This window comes from Pelophylax lessonae (assembly GCF_965119305.1).
Source record: "Pelophylax lessonae genome assembly, chromosome: 6".
NCBI classification, from domain to species: domain Eukaryota; kingdom Metazoa; phylum Chordata; class Amphibia; order Anura; family Ranidae; genus Pelophylax; species Pelophylax lessonae.
The window spans coordinates 297,149,212-297,167,183 of NC_138773.1; the positions used below are offsets into that span (position 1 = coordinate 297,149,212).

At 43.4% G+C, this 17,972-nt stretch overlaps 1 protein-coding gene across 1 annotated transcript in view; it reads left to right on the top strand.

The window, feature by feature from the left end:
* MGAT5 (alpha-1,6-mannosylglycoprotein 6-beta-N-acetylglucosaminyltransferase) overlaps positions 1-17,972 on the top strand; it is a 304,189-nt gene that overhangs the window by 273,819 nt on the left and 12,398 nt on the right. The window contains exon 13 of the mRNA XM_082260943.1: positions 7,538-7,684. Coding sequence (XP_082117069.1) covers positions 7,538-7,684 — 147 coding nt within the window. The remainder of the gene's footprint in view (positions 1-7,537; positions 7,685-17,972) is intronic.

Genomic DNA, 17,972 nt, shown 5'->3' on the forward strand with positions numbered 1-17,972 from the left:
CCTGGCAGCTGCATTGAAGGCACATTGATCACATTGCAGTGCATTTATGTCACATTGCATTAACCACTTCTGGACTGAGCCCATTTCTGGCACTTGTTGTTTACAAGTTAAAATCAGTATTTTTTTGCTAGAAAATTACTTAAAACCCCCAAACATTATGTGTGTATATATATATATATATGTGTGTGTATATATACATATATATATATGTGTGTGTGTGTGTGTGTGTGTGTGTGTATGTATGTATATATATATATGTGTGTGTGTATATATATATATATATATATATGTGTGTGTGTGTGCGTGTGTGTGTATGTGTATATGTGTGTATGTATGTGTATATGTGTGTATGTATGTGTGTGTATATATATATATATATATATATATATATATATATATATATATATATATATATATATATATATATATATTAGTAAAGACTCTGGAGAACAAAATGGCGGTTGTTGCAATATTTTTTGTCACGCGGTATTTGTCATTGCATTATTTTTTGTCACGCGTCTTTCAAAAGACATTTTTTTTTTTAAATGCATTTCACTGTATTTAAAAAAACGAAAACAGTAAAGTTAGCCCATTTTTTTTGTTGCGAAAGATGTCGCGCAGAGTAAATAGATACCAAACATTTTAGGGTTTAAAATTGCACACACCCACGGAATGGCGACAAACTACGGTCAATAATGATCTCCATAGGCGATCCTTTAAAAAATTTTAACGGTTACCAGTTTAGAGTTAGAGTAGCTCTTTTTTTTTTTTTTTTTTTTCCATATTATTGCTCTGGCGATCGCAGTGATACCTCACATGTGTGGTTTGAACAGCGATTTGACTTGCGGGCGTGACTTCCGTATACATTTTATTTTGTGCGCAAGCTTACGGCAACGGGGGCGCTTTAAAAATGTTTTTTTTTTTCATTTTTTTTTTCATTTTTTTTTTAAAACTGATCACTTTTTATTGCTGTCACAAGCAATGTAAACATCCCTTGTGACAGCAGTAAGCAGTGACAGGTACTCTTTATGGAGGGATCGGGGGGTCTAAAAGAGCACAAACCCATCCACTGCACTTGAATGTTAGGGTAGAATATGCAACATGCTCCACTCTGGTGACAGAAGCAAAGAAAAAGAGAAAGGGCGCACGACCTAGCGCATTATCCTCAATAAAAGGCTTTATTTATGTAACATTAAAAAATGGCTACTCAGACTTAGATTAAAGTATATCATATCAAGCTAGATTGCTCAACTGTCCGGGTTTAGTCCATATAATCGTCCATGACCGATGAGATGACGGCTGACGTGTTTCGAGGCCCAGCCTCTTCCTCAGAGCCCACTCTGGTGACAGCAGGCCAGGGTTCTTCTCCCCACACCCGCTGTCACAATTTGAAAAGAGCACAACCATGCGGGGCTCTGCCCACATGGTCAGGTCATTCAATCAGAGTTCTGTAAATTAACAGGCTACAAGTTCCAGCAGCCTCTGCAGCTGACGGCTTGTAATTTCAATGAACTACGAGGGAGCTGTTGAACATTCTCGTAGTTCATTGATTTATCCTGGACTCCAGTTAACTGCCTGCATGGGAGGTATGGGCAGATAGTCTGCAGGAGTAAATGCACTTTTTTTTTTTCTTACCTGCAAAAACGTGATTATATTTATATATATATATATATATATATATATATATATATATATATATATATATAGTTGTGCTCATAAGTTTACATACCATGACAGAATTTGATTTCTTGGCTATTTTTCCAAGCATGTAAATAACACAAACTTTTCTTTCACTCATGGTTGTTTGGCTGAAGCCATTTATTAATCAACTGTGTTTACTCTTTTTAAATCATAATGACAAAATAAATTACCCAAATTACCCTGATCAAAAGTTTACATACCTCAGTACTTAATACCGTGTATTGCCCCCTTTAACATCAATGACAGCTTGAAGTCTTTTGTGGTATCTGTGGATGAGGCTCTTTATCTTCTCAGATGGTAAAGCTGCCCATTCTTCCTGGCAAAAAGCCTCCAGTTCCTGTAAATTCTTGGGCTGTCTCGCGTGAACGGCACGTTTGAGATCTCCCCACAATGGCTCAATGATATTGATGTCGGGAGACTGAGATGGCCACTCCAGAACCTTCACTTTATTCTGCTGTAGCCAATGACAGGTCGACTTGGCCTTGTGGTTAGGGTCATTGTCATATTGGAATGTCCAAGTACATCCCATGCGCAGCTTCCGGGCTGATGAATGCCAATTTTCCTCCAGTATTTTGTGATAACATACTGCATTCATCTTGCCATCAATTCTGACCATATTTCCTCTGCCTTTGTAGCTCTCACATTCCCAAAACATCAGCGATCCACCTCCGTGTTTCACAGTAGGAATGTTGTACCTTTCATCATAGGCCATGTTTTCTCCTCTCCAAATGTAGCGTTTATGGTTGTGGCCCAAAAGCTCAATTTTGGTCTCATCACTCCAAATGACTTTGTGGCAGAAGGTTTGAGGCTCTGTGCTGTTTGGCGTATTGTCAGCGGGATACTTTGTGGCATTTGCATAGTAATGGCTTTCTTCTGGCGACTCAACCATGCAGCCCATCTTTCTTCAAGTGCCTCCTTATTGTGCATCTTGAAAAAGCCACACGTGTTTTTTCAGAGAGTCCTGTATTTCACCTGAAGTTATTTGTGGGTTTTTCTTTGCGTCCCCAACAATTTTCCTGGCAGTTGTGGCTGAAATTTTCGTTGGTCTACCTGACCGTGGTTTGGTTTCAACAGAACCCCTCATTTTCCACTTCTTGATTAGTTTGAACTCTGCGGTTTGGCTTTCTCAATTCCTTGGATATCTTTTTATATCCCTTTCCTGTTTTATACAGTTCAACTACCTTTTCCCGCTGATCCTTTGACAATTCTTTTGCTTTCCCCATGACTCAGAATCCAGAAACGTCAGTGCAGCACTGGATGAAAGATGCAAGGGTCTGCCAGGAGTCCAGAAACTCATTGACCTTTCATACACACAAACCAATTACAAGCATACAGATGACCGGTGAGGATGGTTACCTTTTAATAGCCATTCAAACCCCTTTGTGTCAACTTGTGTGCATCAGTGTTAATTTTGGCAGAAAATTTCAATTTAGTTTGTCTTAGTCTTAGGACTAAAATGGCATTTTAGTTTTAGTCCTATTTTAGTCTTCTGCAAGTGTTTTAGTTTTAGTCGTATTTAGTCGACTAAAACTCCAGTATATTTTAGTCGACTAAAACGCCCTACATTTTAGTCGACTAAAACTCATTTTAGTCATCTATAATCAGATGGGTGTAGTTCAATTGTAATTTGTAATGCATTATTTAAGCATTTCTCTACAATTTCCAAACTCATTATATACTACTGCTGGTCCTGGAGTGAAAAATCTAATATGTTATTATTTATGCTTTGAGCATGCACCAGTGTTAATTTTTGGCAGCAAATTTCGATTTAGTTTTAGTTATAGTCTTTTGACTAAAATGCCATTTTAGTTTTAGTCGTATTTTAGTCATCTGAATTGTGTTAGTCGACGAAAACGTTTTAGTCGACGAAATTAACACTGGTGTGCATGTTATCAGGCCAAAATCACCAGCCTATGTAAACTTTTGATCAGGGTCATTTGGGTAGTTTCTGTTGTAATTATGATTTAAAAAGAGTAAACAATTGATTGATAATAAAAGGCATCAGCCAAACACTAATCATGAGTGAAAGAAGATTTTGTGTTATTGTTCATATTCTCAAAAAAATGGCCAAGAAACCATAAATTCTGCCAGAGTATGTAAACTTATGAGCACAACTGTGTGTATGTGTGTGTGTGTGTGTGTGTGTGTGTGTGTGTGTATATATATATATATATATAAATATAATTATCTCTTAAATCAGTGGTCCTCAACCCCCAGGCCGTGGATCGGCATCGGTCCGTGTATCAAATGGTACCGGGCCGCCTAAGGAACATTAAATTATTTCCATTTTATTTACTGTGGTGTATTTCTCTTGGGTTTGTGCGACTTTTCATGGACGAGAGGTTAACCGGGAGCTGAGAGACGTCCCCTAAAGCCGCACCAATACCGCGCATGTGCAAAATATCGTGATAGCGGGGCGGTTTTAGGTGACTTCTGGAGCTGAGCGGCTGCAAGTGGCAGTGGTGTTGTAGCTTTGGTAAAGAGGTGTGTGTATCGCTCTTCTCTCTGTTCACCGGTACTTTCTGATGTTTAACAGTGTTTGGTGTACATGTATATTGTGTTTGCTCAAATTTAACCCACATTTTTTTTGGTGTAAGGGCCCTTTCACACGGGCGATCCGATCAGATCTGCCTGTCAGTTTTTTAGGCGGATCTGATCGGATCCTCCATGCAGCTCTATGGGGCAGCAGATGTCAGCGGAGACACCTCCACTGACACCCGCGCCATCCGTATCCGATCCTGTCCATGAAATCTGGACGGATGGAAACCCTATTTTTCCATCCGTTCAGTGATCGGATCGGATGAGAGCGGACAGGCGGTCCGCTCTCATCCGATCCCCCATAGAGGGCAGTGGGGGCTGAGACACCTCCCTCTCCACTCTGCAAGCGGAGACGGAGCTGTCATCCGCCGGCTCAGCGGGGATCGCGGATCGCTCCCCGCTGAGCAACACGGATCCGCCTACGGAGGCGGACCATGTGAAAGAGGCCTAACTGTATTTTGAAGGCATGTTTAAATACAATGAAATTAAAATTATTAAATCAAAACAATCTAAAATATAAACAATCAACGTCTCCCCCCCCCCCTCCCCCCTCCCCTCAGCGGGCCACAGTAAAATTATCACACGTTGACCGTTCCCCGGCGATAACAGGGGAGCACTGTTTAGATTGGAAGCTCTAACGAGCAGGGCCCTCTGATTCCTACTGTATTAAAGTGTATTATATTTGTACTGTCTACCCGCAAGTTGTAAAGTGCTGTGTAAAATGGCCAGCGCTATATAAATCCTATATAATTAATATATCATTTTTTTATTTTCTTTTTTAAAGGTGAAATCTTTGTAATGATTTTGGGTTCTCTTGCAGCTAGCAGACCTCATTCTGTCTCCATCCCGTCTGCCTGCTTCTATACTGCCATCTAGTGGCTGCTGCACAATGTAGTTGAAGCCAATATTGCAGGTTGTAATGTCGGAGAAAAAAAATACTTTTATTTTCTTAGAAGCCTGTACCCACTCAGTCACATTTCACTGGAGGGCAGTTATTCTTATTTCCGTCTCTACAAATAAGCCATCAATGTTAAAATTCAATGATTATAATCCTCTCAAAGTTCTTTTATGTAGACTGATGTGAACTTCCAAAATTTCCCCCTTTACATAGCATTCTGTGGGCCTTTTTTTTAATACTTTAAATCTATTCAGCCGTGTGGTTTTCCGGGACGGACAGAACAAAGTGTGCGCTTGAGTGACTTTCTTTGCAGCAGTGTAAAGAGTCCCTTTTTATGAAATGTCATGTGATACTTGGAGAATATCCAGACTCAGAGCTGTGTGCTTGGAGTTGCACGCACTGACCTAGAGAGTGCTCACAAAGTCTGCCTATGACCCTGGGTGACTCTGAAATATCCTGTATGCTGGCAGTAGGCAGACTTTTATGCCTTCCAACTTTGAGAGATAAGAAAAATGGACACCTTTCAAGCTCCCATATTTTTTTTTATGGGCAATGTTATGCCCCTACCACACTTTCATGCCAATCGCTTCAATGATTTCATATTGGAAGCTCTGCAAGAGAGTGAAGGTCGGGATCACTACCAGCCAGACTGTATAGTGTTCCCCTTTTATTTTTATTTATTTTTTTTACATGGTGCATTTTTTAAAACCCTTTTTATTTTGATTGAGCCATATAGAATATTGATTAAGGCTCCGTTCACATGTAGGCATTTTGGGGGCGTTTTTCTGCTCTAGGATCAGCTCTCAAAATGCCCAACAAGACAAATCCTATTAATTTCAATGGCCCCTGTTCACATCTGAGCGTTTTGACGCTGAGCAAAACGCCCAACGCTCAAAAAAGTACATGAGCTTCTTTTTGGGCAGATTACAGGCATTTTCCATTGGTCTCTATTCAATCTAAAAACGCCTGCACAAAAAACGCTTTTAAAAACGCCTGAAAAACGCCCATAAAAACGCCTGTAATAGCAACGCCAAGATGTGAACGTAGCCTAAACGTTTAAACAAAAAAAAAAAATTCTGTCAATCTCAAAGTAACTTAAGATAAAAAAAAAATGGTGGTTTGGGGTTGCCCACAAGGAAAAATCGGAATGCTTTTAAAATTACGCCCCCTTACCTCGGTGCTCGCTTGCGGAAGCGAACGCAAATGAAAATGGTATTTGCACCACAAATTTGAGGTATTGCCCTGAATGTTCAAACAAGCGCAAGAATTCTAGCGCTAGACCTCTGTAGCTCTAAACAGGTTACCCTGCTAAATTTTTTAGACGTTTAAGTACCGCATTTTGTCACCATTCTTTAAGTGTGCCTAATTTTAAAGTGTGAGATGTTGGTTATCTTTTTACTTGGTGTAACATCTTTCACATATTGCAAAAACGTTGGGGTAAATGTTTTCTTTGTTTTTAATTAAAGTGTATTTTTTCCAAAAACAAATTGCATTTGCAGAACCGTTGCGTAAATACCGTGTGACATACAAAATTCCAGTGATTGCCATTTTATTCCCTAGGGCAGTGGTTCTTAACAAGGGTTCTGTGGAACCCTAGGGTTCCTCAAGAGGTTGCTAGGGGTTCCTTGAGCAATTTCTGCCTCAGATAAGTTCCCAATGACACCATTGATCTTTTTAGCTATCTGGAAGAAGGTAATTCTTCCCAGTGTCCTTAAGTGTAAGGAACATTCATCCCACTGACCATCACACTTAGGGCCCTTTCACACGGGCGCTCCGTATGTCCGCAAATCATCCTATTTTTTTGCGGATGATTTACGGACATAATGTAAGTCAATGGCATTGCGGATGTCGGCTTAATACCATCCGCTGACATCCGATTTTCTTCCTTTCAGTTCTGTTCCGTTTTTTGGAACGGAACAGAACCCAGATGCAATGCGGTCCGCTCCGTGTGAAAGAGCCCTAATTATTATAATTCTTATTATTATTATACAGGATTTATATAGCGCTAACATTTTGCGCAGCACTTTACAATGTGAGGGAAGACAATACAGTTACAATGCAATTCAAAACAGGAGGAACTAGAGGGCCCTGCTTGTTAGTGCTTACAATCTAGAATGTATCATGAGTTGTAAATAGTCATTTTTAGCAGGAGTTTCCTGAGACCTGACAATTTCAAGGGTTCCTTTGCGTTGAAAAGGTTCAGAGAGGCTGCCCTAGGGTCTCTGCTAAAGAAAAAAAAAATTTATAATGTTTGGGTGTTAAGTAATTTTCTAGAAAGAAAATACTAATTTATACTTGTAAACCAAAAGTGGCAAAAAAAAAGCTTGGTCGGCAAGTGATTAAATTGCTTAAACATTGCTGTCCAGATCTTCATATGTAATTGGTCTACTTTTATTTCAGCTCTTCGTTGGCCTCGGATTCCCCTATGAAGGGCCGGCTCCATTGGAAGCCATTGCAAATGGCTGTGCTTTCCTGAACCCCAAATTTAGTCCACCAAAAAGTAGTAGAAATACGGATTTCTTCAAAGGGAAACCAACTCTAAGAGAGGTGAGTTATTCAGTGTTGCGTGGTGCTGTTTTTTTTTTTTTTCCACTCCAGGGCATTTCACAGCTGACTGAAGATTTGTATCTGGATATTGAAGACATTAAACCATTATTCCACTTATGCAGTCAAATATAAGAAAATAGCACTGTGTGTGTTCTATTCATACCGCATGCCTAAAAATGTTTTAAGAATTTCTTACTTTTTGGATGTTTCACAGGAGGAGATATCATGGCTGACTGCAAGGTGTTTAAAAAAAAAAAATGTCAGAGTGTGGCGGTCCCAGGTCTCCCTCTTTAACATACAATGCAAGATGCCCAGCCTTCTATAACTTTAACCCTTTGTTAGGACAGACAGTGTTCAAATCCAGTTACAATAGAAATGAAGATCTGCCTGCACAGTACAGACAGGGTAATTATGGTAAACACAGCAGCCCAGCCCCCCCCCCCCCCCCCATAAAAAAGTGAACCATATAGTATTTTCCCTTGGTGGTGGGTCCAGAATAAAGCATCACTCCGTTGTCGCCCCGAAGTAGTACAGGAACTATTTTCTAAGTCGGAGCGACTATTAGGACGGTTCCCGTAGCACAGAATGGACCGCGACTTGTCAGGCTGACCAGTTGCGGTAGTGTGAACCGACACTAAATCTGTCGATTTTTTTTTTTTACTCCAGGAGTATAAAATTTGTTTGGAAATTCTAGAGAGAGGTTTAAATGCATTAAAAGTAACCAAACCCATTTGATTTGTAGTTGACTAAAATGTATGAAGTTTTAGTCGACTAAAATGCACTGGAGATTTTAGTTGACTAAAATATGACTAAAACAATTCAGATGACTAAAACTAAACTATAATTTTAGTCAGAATAAAATACGACTAAAACGGCATTTAGTCAAGACTTTAACTAAAGCTAAATCAAAATTTCTCTATCGCTCATTGACAGACGTAGTCTTCTTGATTCTCAAGAGCTGGGTTATGTTGTCTCCGCAGGAGTAGGACTAGGCAGAAAGACAAAACGTTCTGGCTCCACCTTAGGGGCAGTCCCTGAGGGTATATCCTCCCTCTCTCTGCTACAGGGAATCAGTTTTTTTCTGTCTAGTCAGGAGTAAGGACCTAAGCTCCTTGCTGGGATCTTTTTGGTCCTGGCAAGATTTTTTCTTTAGAAGAAATATTTTTTAGGTAGTTTTTTCTCCAGTGTTTTTCCTGTGAGATCTTCAAGCAAAAAACGCCGGACTGGGCGACACTAGTGGTCACCCCAGCCGGCCTACGAGCGCGCGCAGACCATTGCATTGCGCTTGGTCGGCCGCGACACATTCAAGTAAGTATGCGGGGCCGGGCGACGGGCTGGATGTTGAGATCCAGTGGTCACCCCGGTTTCTGCCTACGAGCGCGTGCAGACCAGAGCTCCGCGCTGGGTCGGCCACGACGGAGTCCCAGTGGAGGGACTGACCTTGCGAGTTAAAAGTCTCGCTTGGACGCCAGGAACCTGAGAGTCGAGGCGTCCGGAGTGGTCCACAAACCCCCACCCCGGTGGAGAGGGTATTGTGAAGAGAGGGTGCCTGTCGGTTCGGTATGGTGAGTAAACGTTCCCTTTTTTCTTTCCTCGTTATGAGGCAGTATGAATTATGGGCCCCTCCATACATGGTCAGTATATATATGACACTAAAAGTCCCCCTTGTAAATACAGTATGTGTTTGTGGGAAGTGGACTTGGTTTGAGAGCTAACACTCTACCCAGCAGACTGTAGCATTACAGCAGACATAGGAGGTATAATCCTACCTTATTAGTAGTGTATCTCCTGTAGATCTATCAATCGCCACTCAGCAGAGATGCAGGTGGATGTGCTGGGAAAAACGATTTCGGCGGTCCGCCGCCATTTTGCCGTAGACCAAGTGCATGCATGTCCTCAGGTCACGCCGGCCGCCATGTTTTTGGAGTCTAATGTCTCCTATATGGGGGCGGCCATGTTTCATGAGCCCAGCTACCTCGTGGAGAGCTGGGAACGCCGGAAGGCGTACACAGGGGGCGGAGCCACGTCCTTCTACCCGGGAAAAAGCAACAGCTCCTTCCAGTCTGTAAAGACAGACGCTGACTGCAGTTGGTTGGAAACTTCACTGCATCGGTTGGTGAGCCTTGGGGGTCCCTCTCTCTCTCTCTGTGGGATCGAGAAGCAGGTACTCTGAGGGGCGCTATTGCGCTAGGGGGAGACACATAAAAAAAAAAAATTTAAAAAAAAAAAAAGTTTTTTTGTGTTTTCTGGCAAAGGTGTCCTGAATTATCATGGACCCTGCCACTCATGTATCTCCTCCGGATCCCCTCGAGGGGTCTGCGGGATCCTCCAGCACCCCACTGACGATTAAATCATTGTCCGCTATTATGGAAGCTTGTGTCCCGGGTGGAAGTGGCTTGTCAGGGACAGGGCGCAAGAAAGTGACCCCCGCCTAACCCCTTATTATCTGAAACCTCGGATTCAGACTCTGAGCCTATTTCTGCAGTTGCAGGTACTTCATCTGGTATTGGTGTCTCGTGTACTGTCTTTTCAGACAGTGAGGAGGATGTTTCGGCATCAGCCATAGCCAGAGAGGAAGCGTTGGTAAACGCACTCATGGTATCTGTTCAAGAGACCTTAAGATTACAGGGTATTCCGTCAGAAATAGCTGAAACTGAAATCCCTTTTGGGACTAAAAACGCATCTAGTGGCGAAGGTTTTTTCCATTGCCCAAATGTTTTGGCAATCCAATCAAAGAAGAATGGAGTCTGCCAAAACGCACTTCTGCTATTTCTAAACGCATTAACAGGCGTTATCCGTTTGAGGAAACCCTCATTAAGAAATGGACAGAACCACCTGTGGTGGATTCACCAATTGCTAGATTGAATAAAGCCACGGTTATTCCTCTAGAAGACGCTTCGTCTTTTAAAGATCCAGTGGATCGCAAGATAGAAGCTATGTCTCGCACCATGTTTACCTTGATTGGATCAGCTTTCAGACCAATAATTGCTATTGGTCTGGTTTCGCAGGCTGTAACTGTATGGACCAAGTGGTTACGCCGGGACCTAGAAGAGGTCCCTCAGGCGGTATCAGATTTGTTGGAACAGATGATACAGGGGTTACAGTTTGTGTGTGATGCGGCGTTAGACGCCACTTCATTATTGGCGCGAGCATCAGTCTCAGCGGTGGTTCTCAAGCGTACACTGTGGCTAAAAGGTTGGTTAGCCGACCAAGGTTCCAAAAAAGCATTGGCTAATATCCCCTTTTTAGGAGAGCGTCTATTTGGAGCCAACTTAGATGAGATCATTAAGGATCTCACGGGTGGAAAGAGCACCTTTTTACCGCAAAATTTTAAAGGTAAAGGAACTCGTCAAAGACGAGGGCCTTCTTTTTCTGCTCACAAGAGGTTTTTTTTTTTTTTTTTTTCCGTCCCGCGGGTGAAAAAATTAAGTCCTCCAAAGCTCCTGCAGGAGGCGTCAGGGGTCGTTGGTTGGGCAAGCAAAAGCCCGCCCCCTCTAGACCTGAAGATAAACCGTCCAAAGCCTGAAGGTGCGCCCCCCACCCATAACTTGGGTGGGGGGACGTCTTCGCCGGTTCCCGGATCCATGGCTTTCCAGAATCCCGGACAGATGGGTTTGCGAAGTCATAAGGTCAGGGTACAAGATCGAGCTTCGATCTCTCCCACCGGCGCGATTCTTCCCTTCCAATAGCCGACTATCCCCGGATCGTTTAGACGATCTGTGGAGAGCAGTCACAGATTTACTACAACAAGGAGTGGTAGTCCACGTTCCTTGGACAGAACGCTTTCAGGGGTTTTTATTCAAACCTATTTACAATACCCAGGAAAGAGGGCAAAGTGCGTCCGATTCTGGACTTAAGGGCACTCAATTCTTTTGTCTACATAAGAAGATTCAGAATGGAGTCCATTCGCACAGTAGCAGCCTTTCTGCATCCAGGGGATGTCCTAGCGTCCATAGACATCTAGGACGCATATCTTCACATTCCCATTTTCGCAGGACATCAGCGGTTTCTACGTTTTTCCGTAGAAGAGAACCACTATCAGTTTGTGGCGTTACCTCTCGGTCTCGCCACGGCTCCGCGGGTCTTCACGAAGGTGTTGGCCCCAATGTTGGCACTTCTGCGCCAAAGAGGCATATCGATTCTAGGTTACCTAGACGATCTTCTGCTTCATGCAGAGTCTCCTCAGACCTTGCTACAAAACATAGAAATTACTATGATTTCTTTACAGGAATTCGGGTGGCTGGTGAACCAGCAAAAGTCATTTCTGGTTCCCACCCAGAGGCTCGAATATCTGGGTCTAATTCTAGACACAGTCAGGACAAGAGTTTTTTCTTCCGGTAGGGAAACTCCGAAAGATTCAATCAGCAGTCCACCAACAGCTGGTCTTCCCTTCGGACTTGCATGAGGGGTCTGGGGTTGATGGTGGCTTCCTTCGAAGCAGTCCCATTTGCCCAGTCCCATACCCGAATTCTTCAGCAAGAGATTCCTCTCAGATGGAATCGGAATCCGGAATCCCTGGACAATCAGATCCGATTGAGCAAACAGACCAGAGAGTCTCTGGTCTGGTGGCTTCGGTCTCCGATGCTCAGCCAGGGAAAGTCATTTCTGCCAATATATTGGACGACAGTGACCACGGATGCCAGTCTATCCGGATGGGGAGGAATTCTCGGTCAGTTATCTGTCCAGGGACTTTGGTCCCCGGAAGAATCCAGGTTACCGATAGATGTATTGGAACTGAGAGCGATCAGACTTTGTCTGATTCACTGGACCGAGCAGCTCCAGGGCAGCCCGGTTCGGATCCAGTCGGACAACGCCACGGCCGTGGCTTATGTCAATCACCAGGGGGGCACCAAGAGTGTCCGAGCGGCCAAAGAAGTGGCTTGCATTCTTCGCTGGGCGGAACTATTTGTTCCAGCAATCTCTGCGGTGTTCATTCCGGGGGTGGAGAATTGGCAGGCAGATTATCTCAGCCGTCAGACTCTGGATCAGGGGGAATGGTCCCTCCATCCAGACGTTTTCCACCAGTTGTGCCTACGATGGGGCACCCCGGATATGGATCTGTTGGCATCTCGATTCAACAGGAAAGTTCAGAGATTCGTGGCTCGCTCCCGCGATCCTCTAGCAGAAACCGCAGACGCACTGATCGCCCCGTGGGGGCAATACCAGCTAATGTATGCCTTCCCTCCTCTTGGGTTACTGCCAAGACTTCTTCGCAAGATAGAGGAGGAAGGAATTCCAGTAATCCTGGCAGCTCCGGACTGGCCTCGTCGAGCTTGTTACGCCGACTTGGTCAGACTGATGGCGGACGTCCCGTGGAGACTTCCTCTCAGGGAGGATCTACTGTCTCAGGGACCGATCTTCCATCCTGCTTTACGATCACTGGTTTTAAACGGCCTGGTTATTGAGACCCAGGTGCTGAAGGACAAGGGATTGTCAGCTTCAGTTATTCCTACTCTAGTTAAAACAAGGAAAGCGACTTCCAGAAAGATTATCATCGTACATGGAAGTCTTATATTGTGTGATGTGAATCCCTTGGGTTCCATCTACATCTTTATTCGGTAGTCCGAATATTGGCTTTCTGCAACAGGGAGTTGAGCAGAAGCTGGCCTTGAGTGTTATCAAGGGTCTGGTTTCAGCATTTGCTATCTTCTTTCAGAAGCTTTTGTCTATTCATTCCTTGGTGCGGAATTTCATCCAGGGGGTGCGACACCTGGCTCTGCCAGTGCACGCGCCGTTACCATCCTGGGATCTTAATTTGGTGCTGTCGGTTCTTCAGACACCTCCCTTTGAAAATATCAGGGAGATTCCCTTGCCTACTTTATCCCAGAAGGTGGTCTTCTTGGTGGCTATCACTTCTGCACGCAGGGCGTCAGAACTGGCTGCATTATACTGTTGTTCCCCAGATCTGGTGGTTCATAGGGATAAGGTTGTTCTTCATCCGAATCCATCCTTCCTTCTAAGGTGGTTTCAAAGTTTCATTGAATAAGGACAGTGTATTGTCCTTCCTATGTCCTTAGCCCAATCATCCTCGAGAATTTGCATGGCATTCCTTGGATGTAGTTCGGGCGATCAGGATATACTTGAATACTACGGATTCAATTTGTAAGACGGATTCACTGTTTGTGATCACGGATGGCCCTAAGAAGGGGTTGCCTGTTCTGCTGCGACCATCTTTAGATGGATCAGACAGACGGTGGTATAGGCTTATTTTATCTAAGGGTCGGGATCCCCCGTTCCCTGTTAAGGCGCATTCTACTCGGGCGCTTAGAGTTTCCTGGACCTTCCGCCATCAGGCGTCAGTGGTTCAGGTTTTTCAAGGCGACTGTTTAGTAGTCGGTTCATACCTTTACAATATTGTATAAGGTTTATGTGATGGCATCGTCAGATGCCTCTTCTGGCTGCAAGGTTCCTGCAGGCCACTGTTTGAGGAGACTGTTGGTCTACCTCGAAGATTTGTGGGGTAGGTCTCATCTGTTTACTCGATGAGTCCTTTGATACTTCTGGTTGGCTCCGGTTGGGCCTTCTAGATTGGATTTTGATTCTGTCAATCCCACCCCTCATTTTGTGGCACTGCTTCTGGATGTCCCAGCTCTTGAGAATCAAGAAGACTACGTCTGTCAATGAGCGATAGAGAAAAATGGATTTTTGTAAGATCTTACCGTAAAATCCTTTTCTCTTAAGCTCATTGACAGACGTAGTACCCGCCCCTCTATCATTGAGTTGGGTTGGGTTAAATTCTCTGTACTGCTTTAAAACAGAACTGATTCCCTGTAGCAGAGAGAGGGAGGATATACCCTCAGGGACTGCCCCTAAGGTGGAGCCAGAACGTTTTGTCTTTCTGCCTAGTCCTACTCCTGCGGAGACAACATAACCCAGCTCTTGAGAATCAAGAAGACTACGTCTGTCAATGAGCTTAAGAGAAAAGGATTTTACGGTAAGATTTTACAAAAATCCATTTTTGCTGCCAAAAGATCACTGGTCTGCATGTTCTCCCTGTGCCTCTGTGGGTTTCCTCCCACACTCCAAAGACATGCTGGTAGGCTAATTGGCTCCTGTCTAAATTGGCCCTAGTATGTGTATGTATGAATGTGAGTTCAGGGCCTTAGATTGTAATTTCCTTGAGGGCTGGGACTGATGTGAATGTACTATGTATGTAAAGCAATGCGTAAATTGACAGCGCTATAAAAGTACCTGTAATAGTAATAACTCTTCAGCCTGCATCTTCACATCCTCGGCCAGCCACGCCACCCCATTCTCTCATCTCTAGAACATTAAGGGAATAGGTTCTGTAGTTCCAGCAGGAGAAAACTCAAGCAGGGCTGACAACAATGCTTGGGATTTCAGTGCATCAGAGGTGCATTATTTGCAGTCTTTTGGACAAAATGTGGTTATATTGCTTTTATTTTAATTTTGGCCAGACCGAATATACACCTAAAAAGGAACCTATGAGGACAGAAATAATGTATGAGAGATGCAGGCTCCTTTTTGGCTTCCCAGCTTAGTCGCTCATCACAAGTATGCAGAACTTGTACTTCATGACCTGCATGCTTGTCCCAGGTCAGTGATTTATTATGTAGAGAAGCCATTATCAAGATGATGGCCCCAGAGCCTGCACCTTTAACCACTTGCCGACCGCTGCAAGTACATATACTGCGGCTGTCAGCCCCGGCCAGGCAAAGTGACGTACCGGCTGAGGCGCGCGCCCGCCCCGGCTCGTTCCCTAAGAAGTCAGTGCAGATTAAGTCAGTGCGATCGTTCACCGGGAAGGGAGAAAGGCAGGCGGCTAATGTAAACAAGCCGCCTGTCATTCTCCCCTGTGTGAAAATGGAGATCAGACGGTTCTGATTGCACTGCACTGATTACTGCAGTAATGTCACTGGTAACCCCAAAAGTGTTGAAAATGTCAGTCAAGGGTCTGATCTGTCCGCCGCAATGTCGCAGTCCCGCAAAAAAAAAATCGCAGATCGCCGCCATTACTTGTTAAAAAAAAAAAAAAAAAACACCAAAAATGACACATCTTTCCCTTTGTTAGTAAACGCGCAAACTTTTGCGCAAACCAATCAAAATACGCTTTTTGCTTTTTTTTTTTTTTTTTTTTTTTTTTATTTTTTTACCAAACCTATGTAGCAGAAAACAAATTGGCCGAAAATGTTAAATTTAGGTTTTTACATTTTTTGGGAATTTCATATAAAAAAATGTGAAAAATATTGTTATTTTTGCAAAATTGACGCTCTTTTTTTGTTTATAGCGCATGATCAAAAAATCGCACAGGTGATCAAAAACCACCAAAAGAAAGCTCTGTTTGTGGGGAAAAAAGGACGTCAAATTCCTTTAGGTACAGCGTCGCACGACCGCGCAATTGTCCATTAAAGTCACGCAGTAAAAAATCGCAAAAAAACCCCTGTTCAGGAACGGGGTAAAATCTTCCGGGGCTTAAGTGGTTAAAAACAAGTTTATAGAAAAAACGGTTTATAAAACAGGTTCACTTTGAAGATAAAACTTGCTTTGACTCTGATAACCCCTTCATATTGCCTATATACTGGAGTTTTCTCTTCCTGGACTGAAAGTGAAGTGAAATCTCCTCCTTATGGACACTCGTAGCAATATATTACTGATAAAGGTTCTAAAGTTTCCTCAGTCCTATTGCGGTCCTTATGGAAGGGGGGTTTCCCCTTGTTCTTTGTAAGGAAACCCATCAAATGGATAGGAGATTCACCCTCATTCCCTGTACTGAACCCCAACACCCCCTATCTCTATGACCAAATTAATGTAGACAACCCTCCAAACTGAGTTCAGGTGTTTTTTAGTGATGGGTACAATTACTGCAGTATACAAAGACATTTTAGACAATTAAATATTCCCAACCTTGTATATCAATGCACAAAGCCACTTTACATTGTGCCTCACTTCCTATACTGAGTTCTATCAAATAGACATGAAATGGGGGGATTCCCCTTCACTCCCTGTTCTGAATGTAATCAGTTGGACACAGAATGGGGAGATTGCTCTTCACGGTCTGGTACGTAAACCCTTCAAATGGATATGGAATGGGGAGATTTCCTTTAACTTCCTGTAATTACCTCATCGAATAGATATGGACTGATAGATGTGGAATGGGGAAATTTCATCTAACTTCCTGTAATGAACCCCATCTATTAGGAAATGAGGAGATTTTTACTTTCTGTTCTGTCTGACATCAATCAGATAGAAAGTGAGAAAGACTTCAACAAAGGGGGACACAGGGAGCAGTTTGAAAAAAAAAAAAAAAAAAACTTAGCAAAAGTTACATAGTTGCATAGTTAGTGAGGTTGAAAAAAGACATCAGTCCATCCAGTTAAACCGATGTGTGTGTGTGTGTGTGTGTGTGTTTGCTGTTAACCGTACATTGTATACCCCTGTATGTTGTGGTCTCTAAGGTGCCCATCTAATAGTTTTTTGAAACTATCAATGCTCCCTGCTGATACCACTGCTTGTGGAAGAGAATTCCACATCCTTACCGCTCTTAGTGAAGAACCCCTTATGCACTTTAAGGTTAAACCGCCTTTCCTCTAGTTTTAGTGATTGGCCACGTGTCTTATTGTATCTCCTTTCACTGAATAGTTTGTTCCTTATGCTAGGGTTGCCAGTACAGTATTTGTACATTGATATCATATCCCCCCTCAATCGTCTCTTCTCCACAGTGCTTGTAGTCTTTCCTCATAGCTGATGTCCTCCATTGCCCTAATTATTTTTGTTGCCCTTCTGTGGACTCTTTCCAGTTCCAGCACATCCTTCCTGAGGACCGGTGCCCAGAACTGGACAGCATACTCCAGATGTGGCCGGACCAGAGTCTTGTAGAGTGGAAGAATAATCTCTCTATTTCTGGAGTGAATCCCCTTTTTTATACATCCCAGTATTCTGTTGGCTTTGCTTGCAGCGGCTTGGCATTGCATGCCACTGCCAAGCCTGTTGTCTACCAGTACCCCCAGGTCCTTTTCCATCTTAGACTCACCCAGAGGTTCCCCCCTAGTGAGTAGCTTGCTTTCTGGTTTCTGGCACCCAGGTGCATTACTTTACATTTTTCAACATTAAACCTCATCTGCCATGTAGTTGCCCACCCCGTTATTTGGTTCAGGTCCTTTTGTAAGGTTTCCACATCCTGCATAGAAGATATTGGCATGCTTAATTTAGTATCATCCGCAAATACTGAGATTTTACTCGATATCTCCTCCTCTAGATCATTTATGAATAAATTAAACAGGATTGGTCCCAGGACAGAACCCTGGGGGACCCTGCTTTCCACACCCGC